This window comes from Perna viridis, chromosome 13, assembly GCF_037379345.1.
Source record: "Perna viridis isolate PV_CMFRI_1.1 ecotype Kerala chromosome 13, ASM3737934v1, whole genome shotgun sequence".
NCBI lineage: Eukaryota > Metazoa > Mollusca > Bivalvia > Mytilida > Mytilidae > Perna > Perna viridis.
The window spans coordinates 7,939,142-7,954,074 of NC_142457.1; the positions used below are offsets into that span (position 1 = coordinate 7,939,142).

General features: G+C 31.6%; 2 protein-coding genes and 2 long non-coding RNA genes across 8 annotated transcripts; 3 read left to right on the forward strand and 1 right to left on the reverse strand.

Moving 5' to 3' along the window:
- Window positions 1–44: 44 nt before the first annotated feature.
- Window positions 45–12,360, reverse strand: LOC148599435 (uncharacterized). 5 transcript variants are annotated; one of them, XR_015918101.1, is made up of 3 exons: window positions 8,417–8,515; window positions 5,721–7,291; window positions 45–3,388 (listed from the first exon to the last, which is right to left on the reverse strand). XR_015918101.1 is itself a non-coding variant. In XM_088559011.1 (2 exons), exon 2 carries the CDS (start codon window positions 7,286–7,288, stop codon window positions 5,780–5,782), a length of 1,509 nt encoding a protein of 502 aa, XP_088415137.1. In that variant the 5' UTR covers window positions 7,289–7,291; window positions 12,186–12,360; the 3' UTR covers window positions 45–5,779. The 5 variants fall into 5 exon arrangements, 2 of the variants coding, with proteins under 2 accessions (XP_088415137.1, XP_088415136.1); XR_015918100.1 differs by having other exon boundaries at window positions 45–3,484; XR_015918099.1 differs by having other exon boundaries at window positions 4,154–7,291.
- Window positions 1,348–4,617, forward strand: LOC148599436 (zinc finger protein 862-like; the record flags this gene model as incomplete). The annotated part of the gene is made up of 7 exons (XM_088557300.1): window positions 1,348–1,662; window positions 1,851–2,437; window positions 2,757–3,015; window positions 3,199–3,422; window positions 3,535–3,713; window positions 3,962–4,052; window positions 4,095–4,617. Coding segments are annotated over 7 exons (1,986 nt in total), but the record flags the coding sequence as incomplete, so codon positions are not given.
- On the forward strand, window positions 4,536–4,998 carry LOC148599437 (uncharacterized). The gene is made up of 2 exons (XR_015918102.1): window positions 4,536–4,614; window positions 4,714–4,998. It is a non-coding gene; the product is annotated as an uncharacterized LOC148599437 (long non-coding RNA).
- Window positions 12,361–12,986: 626 nt separating the features above from the next.
- Window positions 12,987–14,726, forward strand: LOC148599438 (uncharacterized). Its single transcript, XR_015918004.1, has 3 exons — window positions 12,987–13,046; window positions 13,788–13,888; window positions 14,476–14,726. It is a non-coding gene; the product is annotated as an uncharacterized LOC148599438 (long non-coding RNA).
- The last annotated feature ends 207 nt before the right edge of the window (window positions 14,727–14,933 follow it).

The window sequence follows — 14,933 nt, forward strand, 5'->3', positions numbered from 1 at the left end:
TCAAATACACATACATGCACATATATATTTACAACAACTGACTTAAAAATCAACATTTATACATGTAGATGCAAATGTACCTACATGTGAATCAATAAATTGGAGATACATGTATTTCTTTTAATTATTGAAGTTGCAAGTACATGTAATCACTGTTCTGGGTAATTTAATGTCCTTAGTAATATCTTTCAATAATATACATATAATTGATATTTCAAGAAAAAAAAAAACAATAAAAGTTCGGAAATAAATCAACCATTTAATAAAAAAATACGTTCATTTTAGTTGAAGCAATGAAGACTTATAAGGATATCACATGTTGCCCAAAAAAATATCTATTAAATTAATTCAAACCATGACTAAACAAATGCTACATGTACATTACATGACTGTACTTTTTTAATTATTGTTTTAAAGAAAGTTATTTTTAAAGGCCTACATCTAAATACTGGGTATGAATAAATCACTAATACAGTACATGTACTTAATTTTTACCACATTCATATTTTGATGTTGTAACTTGTAATGGTGTTAGATATTTACACAAAGTAATACTAGTATTAAAATTTTTAATTTTAATTATTTTCAGTTTTCAAACGAGAAAATTTCATTTATTTAGAAACATGAAAATGCAAATATATACAACAAAAGGCAAAAATTATTTTCAATGATGACACATCTACATGTAGATACATGCACATGTATTTGACAATCTTGATGAAGACCAACACTGATTGATAAAAAAATATAAATTAAACTTATTTTACATTGTACTCAATATGAAATTTCTGTACTATTTGAAAGATTTTTTAATACGTTGATAATTATCATATTTTTGTAATCTTATGCCAAGATAAAAGTAGAAAGTTCTGTCAAATATTGTTAAGATTTTTGAAAATTAAGTCCAAAAATTAAATCATGTTTCTTTTCTTTTAATCAAGTTAATTATCATATGAACAATTGTACGTTTATTTATGTCTGACAATTAAAACAAAGGTGAAAATGTCTGATATTATTAAAATTACTTTAGAAAAAACAAACCTTATCAGTGTTCGAAATTCCCGGTCGTCCGATCGTCACCGGCGACCTGTGTTGACCTCGGACGACCTCAGTTTGTATTCTACTCGTCCGATGGACGACTGCCAATTTTAAATGTATTACAGGACACTTACTTCTTTTACTTTCACATTATTTAAAACAATATTCCTTAAGTTTTATTCCGATCTATTTTTGTCTATCGATCGTATTGTAAACAAAGTAAAAATCTGGTTTCTCCGTCATCGGTTCCGACTTTACATTAGGATTTCCTATTTCAGGTTTTATTTTTGACCGTGATTGTTTTTCTAAAATGTGGAAATTTGTGACCCCAAAAAAGCCCCCAAAAAGGAGAAAAACTATGAACTTAATAGAAAACCAAGGACTTTCAGAAATGAATGGCTAGAAAACCGCCCTTGGCTACGTTTTTGCCAGGAAAGCGAGGCAATGTTCTGTGATGTGTGTCAAACTGCAGGAAAACAATCTGAATTTACAAAAGGCTGCAAGTCTTTCCGTGTTGAGACGGTGAAAATACATGAGAAAAGTGAAGCACATCGCCATGCTGAGGAAATTAAGTTGAACAAGGAAAAAAAAGGTAGGATGTTCAGTCATTGTTTAAACTGTTATTAATGCATTATTTTCAATGTTATCCTAGTTCTGTGGTTTTGTTACACTCCAAATAATTTGTAATTTTAGTTGTCTAAAATAATTATTTCAATGAGTTCTGACATTTTTGACTATGTGGATCCTTGCTCAAACTTACACTCCTCCTCCTTCTGTCTCTAGTAAAATCTACATGTACATTTTTTTTCTAGATTGGCAGTCGTCCAGCAGAAAAGGCATTACAGCAACTTAATAGTGACATTTTTCAAAAACTTACATCAATGTTTAGAACAGCTCATGCTATAGCGTTAAGTAACAAACCATACTCCGACTTCAAGTGGATGTGTCAACTGGACCAAATAAAGGGTGTAGATCTTGGGTCAACATATCACAATAATAAAAGTTGTCGTGTTTTTATTAAAGCCATTGCAATGACAGAGAGGGAGAAAATTAAAACTGAAGTACAAAGCAGTGATTTTGTTTCCATTTTATGTGATGGATCCACAGATGCAGCAATCATAGATAACGAAATAGTTTATATAAGATATGTATCCAAAACTGGTCCAAAAGTAACATTTTTGGGATGTATGCAAGTGAGTAAAGCTGATGCCAAGGGTATATTTAATGCTATAGTCAGGGCATGTGAATTAAACGGAATATGTTGGCAAAGCATTGTGACCAAACTTGTGGCTTTAGGATGTGATGGAGCATCAGTGATGTTGGGTTCAAAAGGAGGTGTGGCTGCTTTAATGAAAAGAGAAAATAGTGCTGTAGTACCTGTACACTGTTTTGGGCACAGGTAGATTTTAAACACTTCATCAATGATTTTTTAAGAATGAACAAGAAGCAATAGTTCTTTGTGTTGATTTTATTTACGAATTAAGGGTTCTCAAATAAATGACATTCTATCATTTATAATTGCCTGTACCAAGTCAGGACCATTGTGATCCACCATTTCTCTGGTATGACTGCTTTGTTTTGTCTTTTTGTATGGACATTGAGATTGATCATTCAAGTTAAGTAGTTTTGTAATTACCTTTATTAATTTTTGTAAAAACTTTTTGCCACCCTTGGCTTTTTACAATTATTTCTTTGAACTTTGAATATTTATTTTATAGATTAGAACTTGCATACAAAGATGCACTGAAAGGGGAGAAATTAGGGGAAAAACTTGGTACTATTCTATTGATGGGACTGTATTACTTTTACCACAAGAGCCCCCTCAACAGATCTAACTTAAAGTCATCATTTTCTTCTCTTGGAATGAAAATTAAGATGCCTACTCGTGTGGGAGATACCAGATGGATTGGTCACATTCTTTTGGCCTTGACCAATTTTTTCCATGGATATAAGGCTATATTACAGCATTTACAACAGGTACACTTTATTAATTAATTTAAAAAAAATATATAAAAGAAAGACAAATTACATATGTTTATTTAAAAACAAAATATAAAAGAAAGACACCATGTGTTTCACATCATTTATTTCATAAAACAATAATTATTTTACTAATCTATCATTATTATATGAAGTTAATGATTCTCTCCTTAATTTCAGCTAGTGCAGTCTTCTGATGGCTCAGGGGTGGCAAAAGCCAAAGCCAAATGTTTCATAAAGCTGATGACTGATAGCAACATTATGATGTACGCCGCTTTCTTGCGTGATGTGTTGTCTGTATTGCAAGTGATGTCTAAGGTCTGTCAGAGGGAAAACGGAACAGCTGCAGACATCCATAGATCTTTGAATACTACAAAGCAATCATTGGCACCGTTTCATAAAAGGTAAATACTTCCCATTATTTTTTATGAATACTCCTTATGCATTTAAAATAAAAAAAAATAACCTGAAAAAAAAATTGTAACTCAACTGTTATTGAATTACATTTTTCAACAGGGATGGTCAACATCTACCACAGTTAAAATCTGGTGAATCCTCATGTGGATATAAGATAAAGGACAATGCTAACTTTAAGATATTTGAGAGTGCTAAAGGGAGGCTATTACAGAAAATAGATGAAGCATTAGCAGCAAGATTCTTACTCTCAAACAGGGGTTATACCGGCATCCATCATTGTTGATTTTAATTGCTGGCCTGATCAGACAGATAGCTTACAATTTGAAGGTATTGAGTTGACCAGTTTTCAGCATGCTTTGTTAATGTTGTTGTGTTGTTCTGTTTTGATTTTGATTTTTTATCTTGGAAACACCTACTTGGTAAGTCTAATTATCATGAATAACCCAAATTTTTGGTAAAATTTTAATATTTAACATTTTATTGAAAATTTCAGAGTTTGGGATAGACCATGTTAAATGCCTTGCAGACCACTACAAAGAGTGTCTGACTTCTGCTGGTATTGACTCGGAAGCAGCTGTGACAGAATGGGTACCACTGAAGATTGATATTTGTGCAAGGTATGACATAAATATTAGCTTAGAAATAGTGTATAATTAAAAATTATATTTTAAATGTGATTTCCACAAATATAAAACATGTTTCATTTACTGGCATATACCTCTTAGTTTTCCAGATCTTGCTATTTTGAAGTGGAGTATGGTCAATAAAAAAATCAGACAACAGTATGCAAACATTCTTAAACTGGTTGACCTAGTCCTGACTATTCCCTCATCTTCTTCTCAATGTGAAAGAGGGTTCAGCACAATGAAGAAGATCAAAACTGACATTAGAAACAGGCTAAATGAGTTGTCACTTACTGATAATATGGTGATCCAGCTTGAGTCAGAGTCCATAGTAAAATGTCCTCTTTTTAACATATCTTTACAATAGTACTTATAAAACCTTTATTTAGTCACTATACTATATATCCTAATGAAGCTTTTTTCAATTCTTTTTCAAGTTAAACCTAACTCATATTGATATTCTTTTTCAAGGTTTGATCCAACTCCATCCATACATAACTGGAATACCAAGATGGCTGTTAGACCAAGGAGACCAAACTTCAATGACTTGCCAAAGGTATGAAACTGTCTAAATTATTTATTTAAATATTATAAAACATGTTTGTACATGTACATGTATGAGTGAACAGTAATTTTGTATTATTTATTTTTTTAGATAAAAAGACACAGAGTAACAGTTTTGAATCAAAGGATTGTGGAACAAACTGAAAGTGAAGAAAATGAAATTGTGCCTGAATCTGACAATGAACTTGTTGAAACTAATGATTATCAACCTGATAATCAAGATAATGAATATTATACTGATTCTGAGCTTTCATCAGAATCAGAATGTGACATGTCTGAAAATGAAGTTGAGAGAGAAATTGAACTTGAGATGGAATATGAATTTTAGTGTCTATTAGCAGATTAATATATTATTACAATAAAATATTTTAACATGTGTATGTTATCTGAACTGCTATCATTTAAAAAAAGGTACACCATTTTTTTTTGGACCAGTGAACTTAAGTTTGGACCAGCTGAAATTTTGCCCAGATGGTCCAAATGACAACCATGAAAAAAAATTAGTTTCTAACACTGCCTTATATACTCGAATTCACCTCAGCCTGTTTTTATTTTTTTAAATTATCTTATATCATATTTCTGCTATTTACATTTAATGAAAGAAAAACCCGAAGTTCCGAATGAAAATGTTACAACTGGTACCTAATATATAACTTACCACATATAGTATTTAATAGGCAGGGTACCAGACATGTGGCGAGAAATCATGGTATCTCAGCTCTTCAATTATGAGATAATAGGGAACATTTCAAAATATCCATAGAAACAAGATGGCGGATAAAAATACGCTCAATGCAAAATTCTCATAAAAAATAAATATGGAAATATTTCGATCTCGGAGGTAAGAACGAAAAATAATTGTATGAAAGTTGTAGTACAGAACGACATGAATAAAATGGCATTTTTTAAAAAAGAACTTATGAGTAATTTAAAAGATAATTAAAAAAAAAAACTGCAAACAGCCTGAGGTGAATTCGAGTATACATATAAAAAATAAAGTCCAAAAATTAAATCATGTTTCTTTTCTTTTAATCAAGTTAATTATCACATGTTTATTTATGTCTGACAATTAAGAAAAAGGTGGAAATGTTTTCTTACCTTGAAATTGAATTAATCTCAATAATTTGTTTATCTCGGTGTTGGTTCTCCATCAAAAGTCAATATACAGTAAATATCCTGACCACCTTCTTCACATCAACAACAGCCAGATGATGGGTCACTTTATCATAATGTACACACCGAGGGCAATACAACCCATCATCTCTACTGACTACAACTTCATGTTTATCTCCATCCCTTGAAATTAGTAATAAATTATCTTTGTCATAATTACACACAAAAATATTCTGCTGTTCATCCATTGATATTCCAAGAGGCAGTGACATTGTATTGTGATCCTTGAATGTGAAGATAACTCTGAGGTCAGAATCTAAGACAGTAACTGTCTTGTTGTTGTTGTAAGGACAGGTATAACATATTCTGTTGCCATCTGTGTCTATATATGAACCAACATCAACAGTCTGGTCATCATGGAGTTTGTCTATTTTTTCTGTATCTATATTAATTTTTCGGATTCCTACCTGAGGTACACAGAAGTATAAATGTCCATCACTATGTGTAATTCCAGTGACTGGACTCTTTATCTGAAGTGTTTTAATGATTTTACTCCTGTCTACATCTATGATGGAGATTGTTTCTGGGTCAGGATTAGAAACAGCAACATGGTTCTCATTGATGACTGTTACATCACATACTGCTTCTCCATTAAATCTGACTGATGATTTGTGTTGACCATTACTGTGTAGTATGTTTACTACACCATTGTTAGAATCAGTCAACACCAGGAGTCCATTAGGCAGCGTACAACAACCACGACACCAACCTTGATCTACTGTAAACTGTTGTTGAAGTGTCAGTTGTCTGGGGAATCTTGTCTTCACCTCTGCCTGACCTATGTTTGGTTTGTTTATGTCTATGGATGTTGTTTGTTTTTCTCTTGATACTTTAATGTCACACAGAGTTTTTATTCCAAAAATTGTGTCGTCTGCTGTGATGTTTTCATTCATTTCTATGTCTGTATTATCCATGGCTCCTTTTTCATATAATTTGTGTAAGATTTCTTCTGATTCTTCAACTTCTCTCTCCATTTGTTTTGTTGCTATGAATGTTTGGAAATTTGATGCCTGTTTCTTAATGAATTCCTCCTGTTCCAACAATTCACCAAGTTTTCTTTTATTTGATTCCAGGATTTTTGTGGTGGCTTTGATTTCATTTACATTTTCATTTACAACTGACTCTAACTCTGATAATGTTTTCTTTTCTAGTTTCTTAATATGATCAATAAGATTTTGTGTTCTTTTTTTCACCTCTGTTGATAGTTTTTCCTTCTTTTTCTGTAGTTTTTTTACATTTTCTTCCCTATCAATGATTGCATTCAAGACAGCTTGATGATTTGTTTTTATATTGGTCCACAAATCCTCGAAAACTGCAGATGATTTTACTTTACAGATGACATCTTCTATATCTAAAGTGTCTTTACACTTTTTATGGGACTCCAGTCGACATTTTTGACAAATAACACAATCGTGTGATCTACAGTAATACTGATATCTTTGCTTGTGTTCTTCACAGTCGAGTTGAATTTTTTTGTCGATGAATGATGCCATTTTCTGCAATATAAAGTGAAAAATATGAATTTTAATTTTATTCCAGGAGACAATTATCTTAAAATCAATTATATATTGCTTAGTATTTTTGGGATTTGGCATTGGTTATATTTTTTTGTTTTGACGGTGGTGGTCAAAGCAAAAATTTTTCTCCAGCGTCAAATCCAAAAACAGATTAAGCTTGTTACAAAATGTATTTTTTATCGACTTTTGAATGAGTTTAGACCTTTCATACAGGTTAAAATCAGTTACATACAGCTGTGCTGTGAAACGTAGCTTGAACTATTATTTTGTGATTTGGCACTGGGGATATTTTTTTCTTTTGACGGCGGTGAATTCAGCTTATTACCAATTTTTTTTTATCGACTTTAGAATGAATTTATATAAACCTTTCTTCTTTCAACTACCCTGCACTTTTTATGAGCAACTCAGCGGGTGTTTCTAGAAAAGCAGAGGACACTTAACCTATTTTTTATGTATTGTTTTAGTTACATGTACTTCATGTTCTTTTTTTTTGTGTTTTCCATGTATTGTCTTTGTCACTATATTACTTTCTTTTGATTTCTGCTAGAACCTTGGTTCCCTTTATTACTATTCATACAGTGGGTTAACCCTCATGGAGCGGAGTGGTCAAATACTAAGCCTCTTGACCAGACTTGGCAGATACGTACATCAGTCGTTTGTATTGTAGCGACAAATAGCAATATTTGACTCTTTTCTTGCTATTTGTCACTAATATTCAAATGACTGTGCGTACATGTATATTAAGCCCTTGTTTTCCGTTAAAAAATCAAAAGTTGTGATTACACAGGTTAAACCTACTCCAGCAATGCCAGAGGCGATTTGGCAAGCTATTTTCTGACTTGGGTGCCATCCTAAGAGTTGGGGTATGGGGGAACGGAATTCAAACTTCTTACGTTGTAGGAGTAAGGTTAAACCTCTCAGAAATCTCAAATTTAAGTACTGGCATGTCTAATCCCTTTCGGGATCGGTGGTAGTCAAAACAAAAATATACCTCCTGCACCGAATCCCAAAAGGTTACTGTCATGTCTTAATTTGGCACAACCGTATATATCAAGTTTGAAAATCAACACAGTTATTGAGGGACAATATGTTTGTATGACTTACAGACATGCAACACAGTCAGGGATTTAAATTAGCGGTGTTTCTGCGCCTTTCAGACAGACGCGGAGTAGCTGATTCAATGATGACGTCAGTCTGCGAGTCTCACTAATTGACGACAAGAGGTGACAAAAAGCGACAAGAAACAACAAGTGGAATAGCCCAAAGGAAATTTTGTTTTCATTTAAACAAAGACATACAATTGTTTATTTATTTGTTTGATTTAAAGCAAAAAAAAAAAAAAAAAAATTAAAAGAATATTTTTCAGGTAAACATGTGAAGATAAAAGGTTGTTTGAAAAATTGCACTATAAAGGCTACCTCAATATTAACTAAGTTTGTTGTCTTGAAAATTAGTAATAAATTATGTTTGTCATGATCACACAAAAATATTCTGTTGATGATCCATTGATATTCCAAAAGGCCGTGACAACTGACTTCGAAATATGTCATCAAAATTCATTGAATACAAAAGATATAATGAAGATAACAGTGAGAGGGAATTATTTGTGTAAATTTAAATACTAACATATAAACAAGAAAATATTAAAAAAAAAAAGGTTGTCAGAAATTTAACACAATGTCGAGTTACCGGTAATACTAATTACAACTATGCGCCCTGTATCAGTGGCTTGGGAAAAATATATATGTATATATACTGTGATGCAGTAAAATTCTATATGATGCTGCAAAAAATCAAAAATAAATAAAATTGCATTTTAGCTTAAGTCACTTGATAATGTCTTGACATATTTGTACATTTAGCCGAAAGAAAAAAATATTTGTAATATTGAATAATACATAATCTGTGACAGGAGAATAAATAGGTTTGAATTCTTTGGTACTTCCTTAATTGTCTTACTAATAATTTATGTAAACAACTGACACTTTATAGAGATTGGTAAAATGTATTTAATTGCTTTGGGTAATAGTTTCCATTGTTTAAGGATAAATACATTAAAACAATATTAGACATGAAAGATAAAGTAAGTTTGAGTAAACGTAATCTTACAAAACCAAACGTCCCATATACTCAGGCGTTATGAATATTCATATTTGGTCATTAAATAAAATTAAGAGATTGCTTTGGTAAATAAAGACAGGTCCGACAGCACGTGATACTGGGTTTTTAAGGGAGCTCAACCCAGCCCTGGCATCACTGTGTACGTTTAGGACAATAAAGAGTAAAAAGTTGATATCTTTATTTACCAGGTACGTGAACAATTTAAATTTGATATTTTATTTCCAACTGTTATAATTAGAATTTTAGAAGTAATGTTTTTAGTTGAAGTTCCATTTAAAGCAACTAAGTAAATATAAATAATTAAATTCTTATTTATCAAAATGAATAAACGAAAAAGTATATTAATTAAATAAATAAAAGTATAAATAGTATTACGCTTATATTATTAGAAAAAATATATTTTGATCTTTACATGTGTACGTTTAGGACAATAAAGAGTAAAAACTTGATATCTTCATTTACCAGGCCAGCCTCGAAAGCATGCAGTGTCCGATGGGCCACGGACACAAAACAAAAATAAAAGTATGCCAGAGTCACAACAAGAAAATACCAACACCGCTCCACCAGACTCTACCATTAACTAGTTTTCCCCAAACACCAAAATGTCACTCGAAAAGAAAACTATAGTGACTGTCCATAAAAACGTGTCGGAGGGGGAGGCAGTCGACATCTCGAGGAGCTATGCCATGCCCTCGACCTCTCAGCTCCGACCACACAACTTACTACATACCAATACACCCATTTTTTTAGAGTAAGGCATATTGCTAATCTTGGTATTATTTTTTCAAGTTTTCATAGCTCTCTAGATAATAACCTATTCTATAATATATTTGAACTAAGTTCTTCTATAACAATGCATGTTGCTATATTTTTCTTTAAAGAAAAAAAATCACCCTTTCTTTTAATCATACTACTTAATATTGTTTCCAAATAATTTCGTTTTTGTTATTACACATAAAACATGTTTCCATATTTTTATCAATTTGAAAACACATCAAATCAAATCTAATATATATAGATATAGTTTCTTTATGAATTGTAGTATCTAATTTGTTCAAACGGTTCATTGGTCAAATTGAAAAGATTTTTTTTTTTATTTTAAATTTGTATCAGTTGACTTCCGTTTTTTTCTAAATTTTCCTAAAAATAATTAACTCATTTTTTCAATAATTATCTCATTTTTTTCCTATGTCACTTTATTTTGCCTATAAATGAAAAAAAATATCGCTTTAATTTCTCGAATTCTTGACCTTTCTTGTCCCCACTTGACACCTCTTGTCACTAATTAACTATAAATTTCTATAGGAAACATTTTGTTATAGTTTGCCAAACAATGCGACATTGAGTCACGGTAAGATAGCTACTTGTTGCAGTTTGTCTTAAAGCTTCCTAGTTCAATCATAATACAGAGTATCAGAAGTACCTGTAAAGTCCGAAACGAACTCAATATAACATCAAACGAAACGAAGAACGAAATCGAAAGAAATGAAATATAACAGAACCAATCAAACCAGATCCATTATTTTAATATAGAAATTGAAACATATCCCAATAATCATTATAATTAATAGGATTTTAGGCTATGCCAATGATGGACGGAGCACTTGTGCAATCGTCTACTTCCATCAGAATATTTTAGCCATTCATAGTTCTGGTCTTGCATTCTACATACATTTATATAGGTCGCTGACGCTCCGTTCAAACAATTAATTGTGTTTTGGGTAGGAAGGAAAAACTATTTGAAAATAATATACGTTGTGAAGTGGCTCAGTTAAACGCACATAAGAATAATGAATAAGTTAACAATAGCCACATTTAAAGGGAAAAAGGGAACTACATACGACTATATTCAAGTTACCTATTCATTTTTAAATGCATAATAAACCATTTGATGTTTAACTAGAAATGAAAACCCAGCGAGATTGTAAATAGTCTTCAATCAAAGAAAAGGAATAATGCCGAGTACTAATTGGGAAAACTGTCTTATGCAGGCCTTGAGGCCTATATCTACCTCCTTAAATTTGAATTATTGAACAGACAGTTTCAACCTGGAGGTCCATAAACTGAATTTCGACCTGAAAATTTAAAAACTGGGAATGGTCAGCTAGTAGTTTGTAGTTCAATTATGGGCTATATCGGAGTGTTCTATGTAAACCGATATCGAACCTGAACATTAGGCAAACTGGCACGCTACTATGATGCATTATAATGCATTTTGGTGTGTGTGTTTTTAAATATCTTTCATAATCAGAATGGTGAATTTAAGAAAAATAAAACGATGAGTTTAATATTAACCATTTATAACAATAAGCTTATGTAAAGACACATTTGAATTCGATTCCCGTACTTTCCCTTTATTCCATATTTTTGCAATACGACGAATATTTGAGGCGATAAAACGATCGATATATATTGATTCAGTACATGAGTACTTTGATTCTACACCATGAATCATGTTTACCATTGACAGTGTCTGAATTCTACGTGGATTGGTACTTGAATATACATGTATTAATACTTGTTATACATGAACTTAACGACTGTACACTGCATGTGGCAGATCTCATTCTGTTTTGATATTTAAAAAAAAAAACAAACAAACAAACAAACAAACAAACAAACAAACTAGTCTTAGTCTTAAAGTTTGACCCTTGACATATTTATCAACAATTATGAAATAATAAAATACGGACAATATAAGAAGACGGTACAATGAACTGAAGTAAATGCTGAATGGAAAAGTAAATCTTACTCTTTACTGGTCAGTATTCCCAATTAACACGAACTTATTTGAACGTTAGCGAGGAAAACGCCCTGTTGGTTTAGTATGGAATGTTATCTTTTTACTTCCTGGTATAACCACAGATTACACACGATTAGTTATAGAAGCTCATAGGGTACACCCGATTCCTAGTTTTTTTTCAAAATAAGTCAGAATAATTGGTTAAAACTCGTCCTGTCGACATTTCAAAGGTCAGAATGTTGTTTTATAAACAAACATGTCGACTTTTATCATCAATTATTTCTCATTTTTTATCCTAGTTCAAATGATCGAAGTGTGTGCATTATGCATGTATCATGGCGGCTTGTTTTTTGACAACTTTGTAAACAACATGTCCACATGTTTTATTTCAATACACAATTAAGCATGCGCAATCACGAATGTCGAACGCATGTCAGATCGTTATTTACATCGGCTAGTTCTACTTCGCATCAAGAAATAATTTGCTGAAAGATAATTTATTTGAACAAAATACATCTTACTAAGCTAATATAATATTATTTCCACAGAAAACACAATATTAATGCTACAGGCGTATGCTTTTCTCCCACAGGCGTATGCAGTCGTATTTAAGTAGGACCGGATATATCTGCCAATCAAAATCGAGCTACGTAAAGGACTTCGTCGACATTAAAATGATATTTTTTAAATAATTCTTCACATGAGAAATAATTTCTTAAACTGTTTTTTAATTAAATCATTCAAACAAATACTCTTTTCAAACTATTTTAATTCAGTTTCATTTTAAATTTACGATTTTCGTCGTATCTAAATACGATCAACGGCGGAATGCTTGAAATCGAAGTGCAACGAGAAAACAATGACATCTTGGTAGGTATCTGTCGAAGAAGAAGCGAAGTTATATACCAAGAAATATTACAGTTCTCCATGTATGGTGGGAATATTTTACATTTGATATAAACAAAGTTCAGATGACAGCTGCAAATTCCAAACAAGAAAATTATTGCCTTTCCTATCTTAGAAAGGCTATGCTGCGATATTGATAATATAATCGGAGTTATATTTTTTTCTGAGGCGGGTTAGGTTCTTGACAACAACAACAGCGGAACAGCGGAGATACACGTACGTACATCCACGTGTTTCCCGTAGTTTTTATAAACATAGCATTCACTTCTTTAAATAATTAAAACAAATTAGAAAAAGTCTTGAAAACTATCAGAAAAGATGAATTTATTTCTACTGAAATGTAATCTTAACCCATATTTCCTTATTTGTTTGATTGAGTGAAATGACGTATTTTCGCCGTAAGGACAGTCACTTTTTTTTTACTTCTGGGACATGACTTTTTTTTCGTTAGTGTATTGGGGAACCTTAAGGGAAATTTAGAAAGTACACATAATAACCGTAGAACTCGCAGCGCTCGCTAATCATTGATTATTATGGACAAATGCATTTTGGCTTCAGAAATAATAAATTGGTGATTTGTAATTTAAGTAATGTAAATTTCTCCACAAATTCTCCATGACAATCAAATACTGAATGGCAGTTTCTCAGTACTTCATTACATAGTGAAACCCAACAATTTAATTTCATACATTCATTCTTTTTAAGGTATGGGTTGCAGTATACAGAAATGGTGATTTTTTTACTTGTAAACATTGAGGTTTTGAGAGTATAATTGTACCAACAAAGATAATCAAAGATAATGAATGGTGAGTTGCAGACTGTTATTGTACAGTCTGCAAAATTAATTAGATTACTTAAATAATACTGGCCATTATCAAAAACTAATAATGGAAGTGGTAACAAACATACTGTATGTGTGGTATTTATTTCATGCATTCTAAAGAAAGATGTTGGCATTTTCTCTTGTAAATTCTGGATTGTGATGGGTATACAATACTGAATATTTCTTTAATTACCCTTAAGATAAAGTGTGCAAATTAAAAAAAAAAATTGGTAGTAATTCAGGAATGCCTGTCAGTGCAGTAATATCCTCAATTATGTGATGAACACAACAGGTTTTGAGGTTGTGTAAACTAAAAGAGCATTACATCCTTGTAACTTCAAAATACAATAAGTTAGCATTTAATAAGTTTGTGATGTCACTGTCATACACATGTGGAAAAAAAAGATGAAAAATAACTTTCTTTATGTAATCAGTCAATATATTAAACTTAAAATGATTTTTATAATACATGTACTACCTATGTACATGTACATTATCATTCATGTATCACTGAGCAACTAGGACCCAAACAAGGGTACATTGTATATCTAGTCTAACTTTTGATTTCAGATGAGTCGTTTACAGTTTGTCAGAAGAATTGAAACCAGATTAAAGTCCTTGTATAATGTGGATGCTACTCCGTGTGTTTTAAGCTTAATACTCTGATCTAAGACACAAATGCAGATACATGTACTGTAGTATAGTGCTTTGATTGAGAACCTTGGAAATTGTATTAGTTCAGACCCTTGAGCATAAATGTAGAATTTCTTTTTAAACCATTATACATGCTATGTTTCTATTGAAGTAAACTTTACAAATTATACTGTACAATTTGATATATGAAGTCTTGTTTAAACCATTTAAGAGGAAGTATTCTAAATCCAGCTTTTCTATTATACTTTAATTGGAAAAAAAATTCTTAAGTTCAATTTTCCAAATGTTCTCCGTGTGAAAGTCCCTACTTTCTGAACATTTTCTGAGAGAAAAATATTTGAAGTCCATATTTTCCAAATATTTTCTGAGTGAAA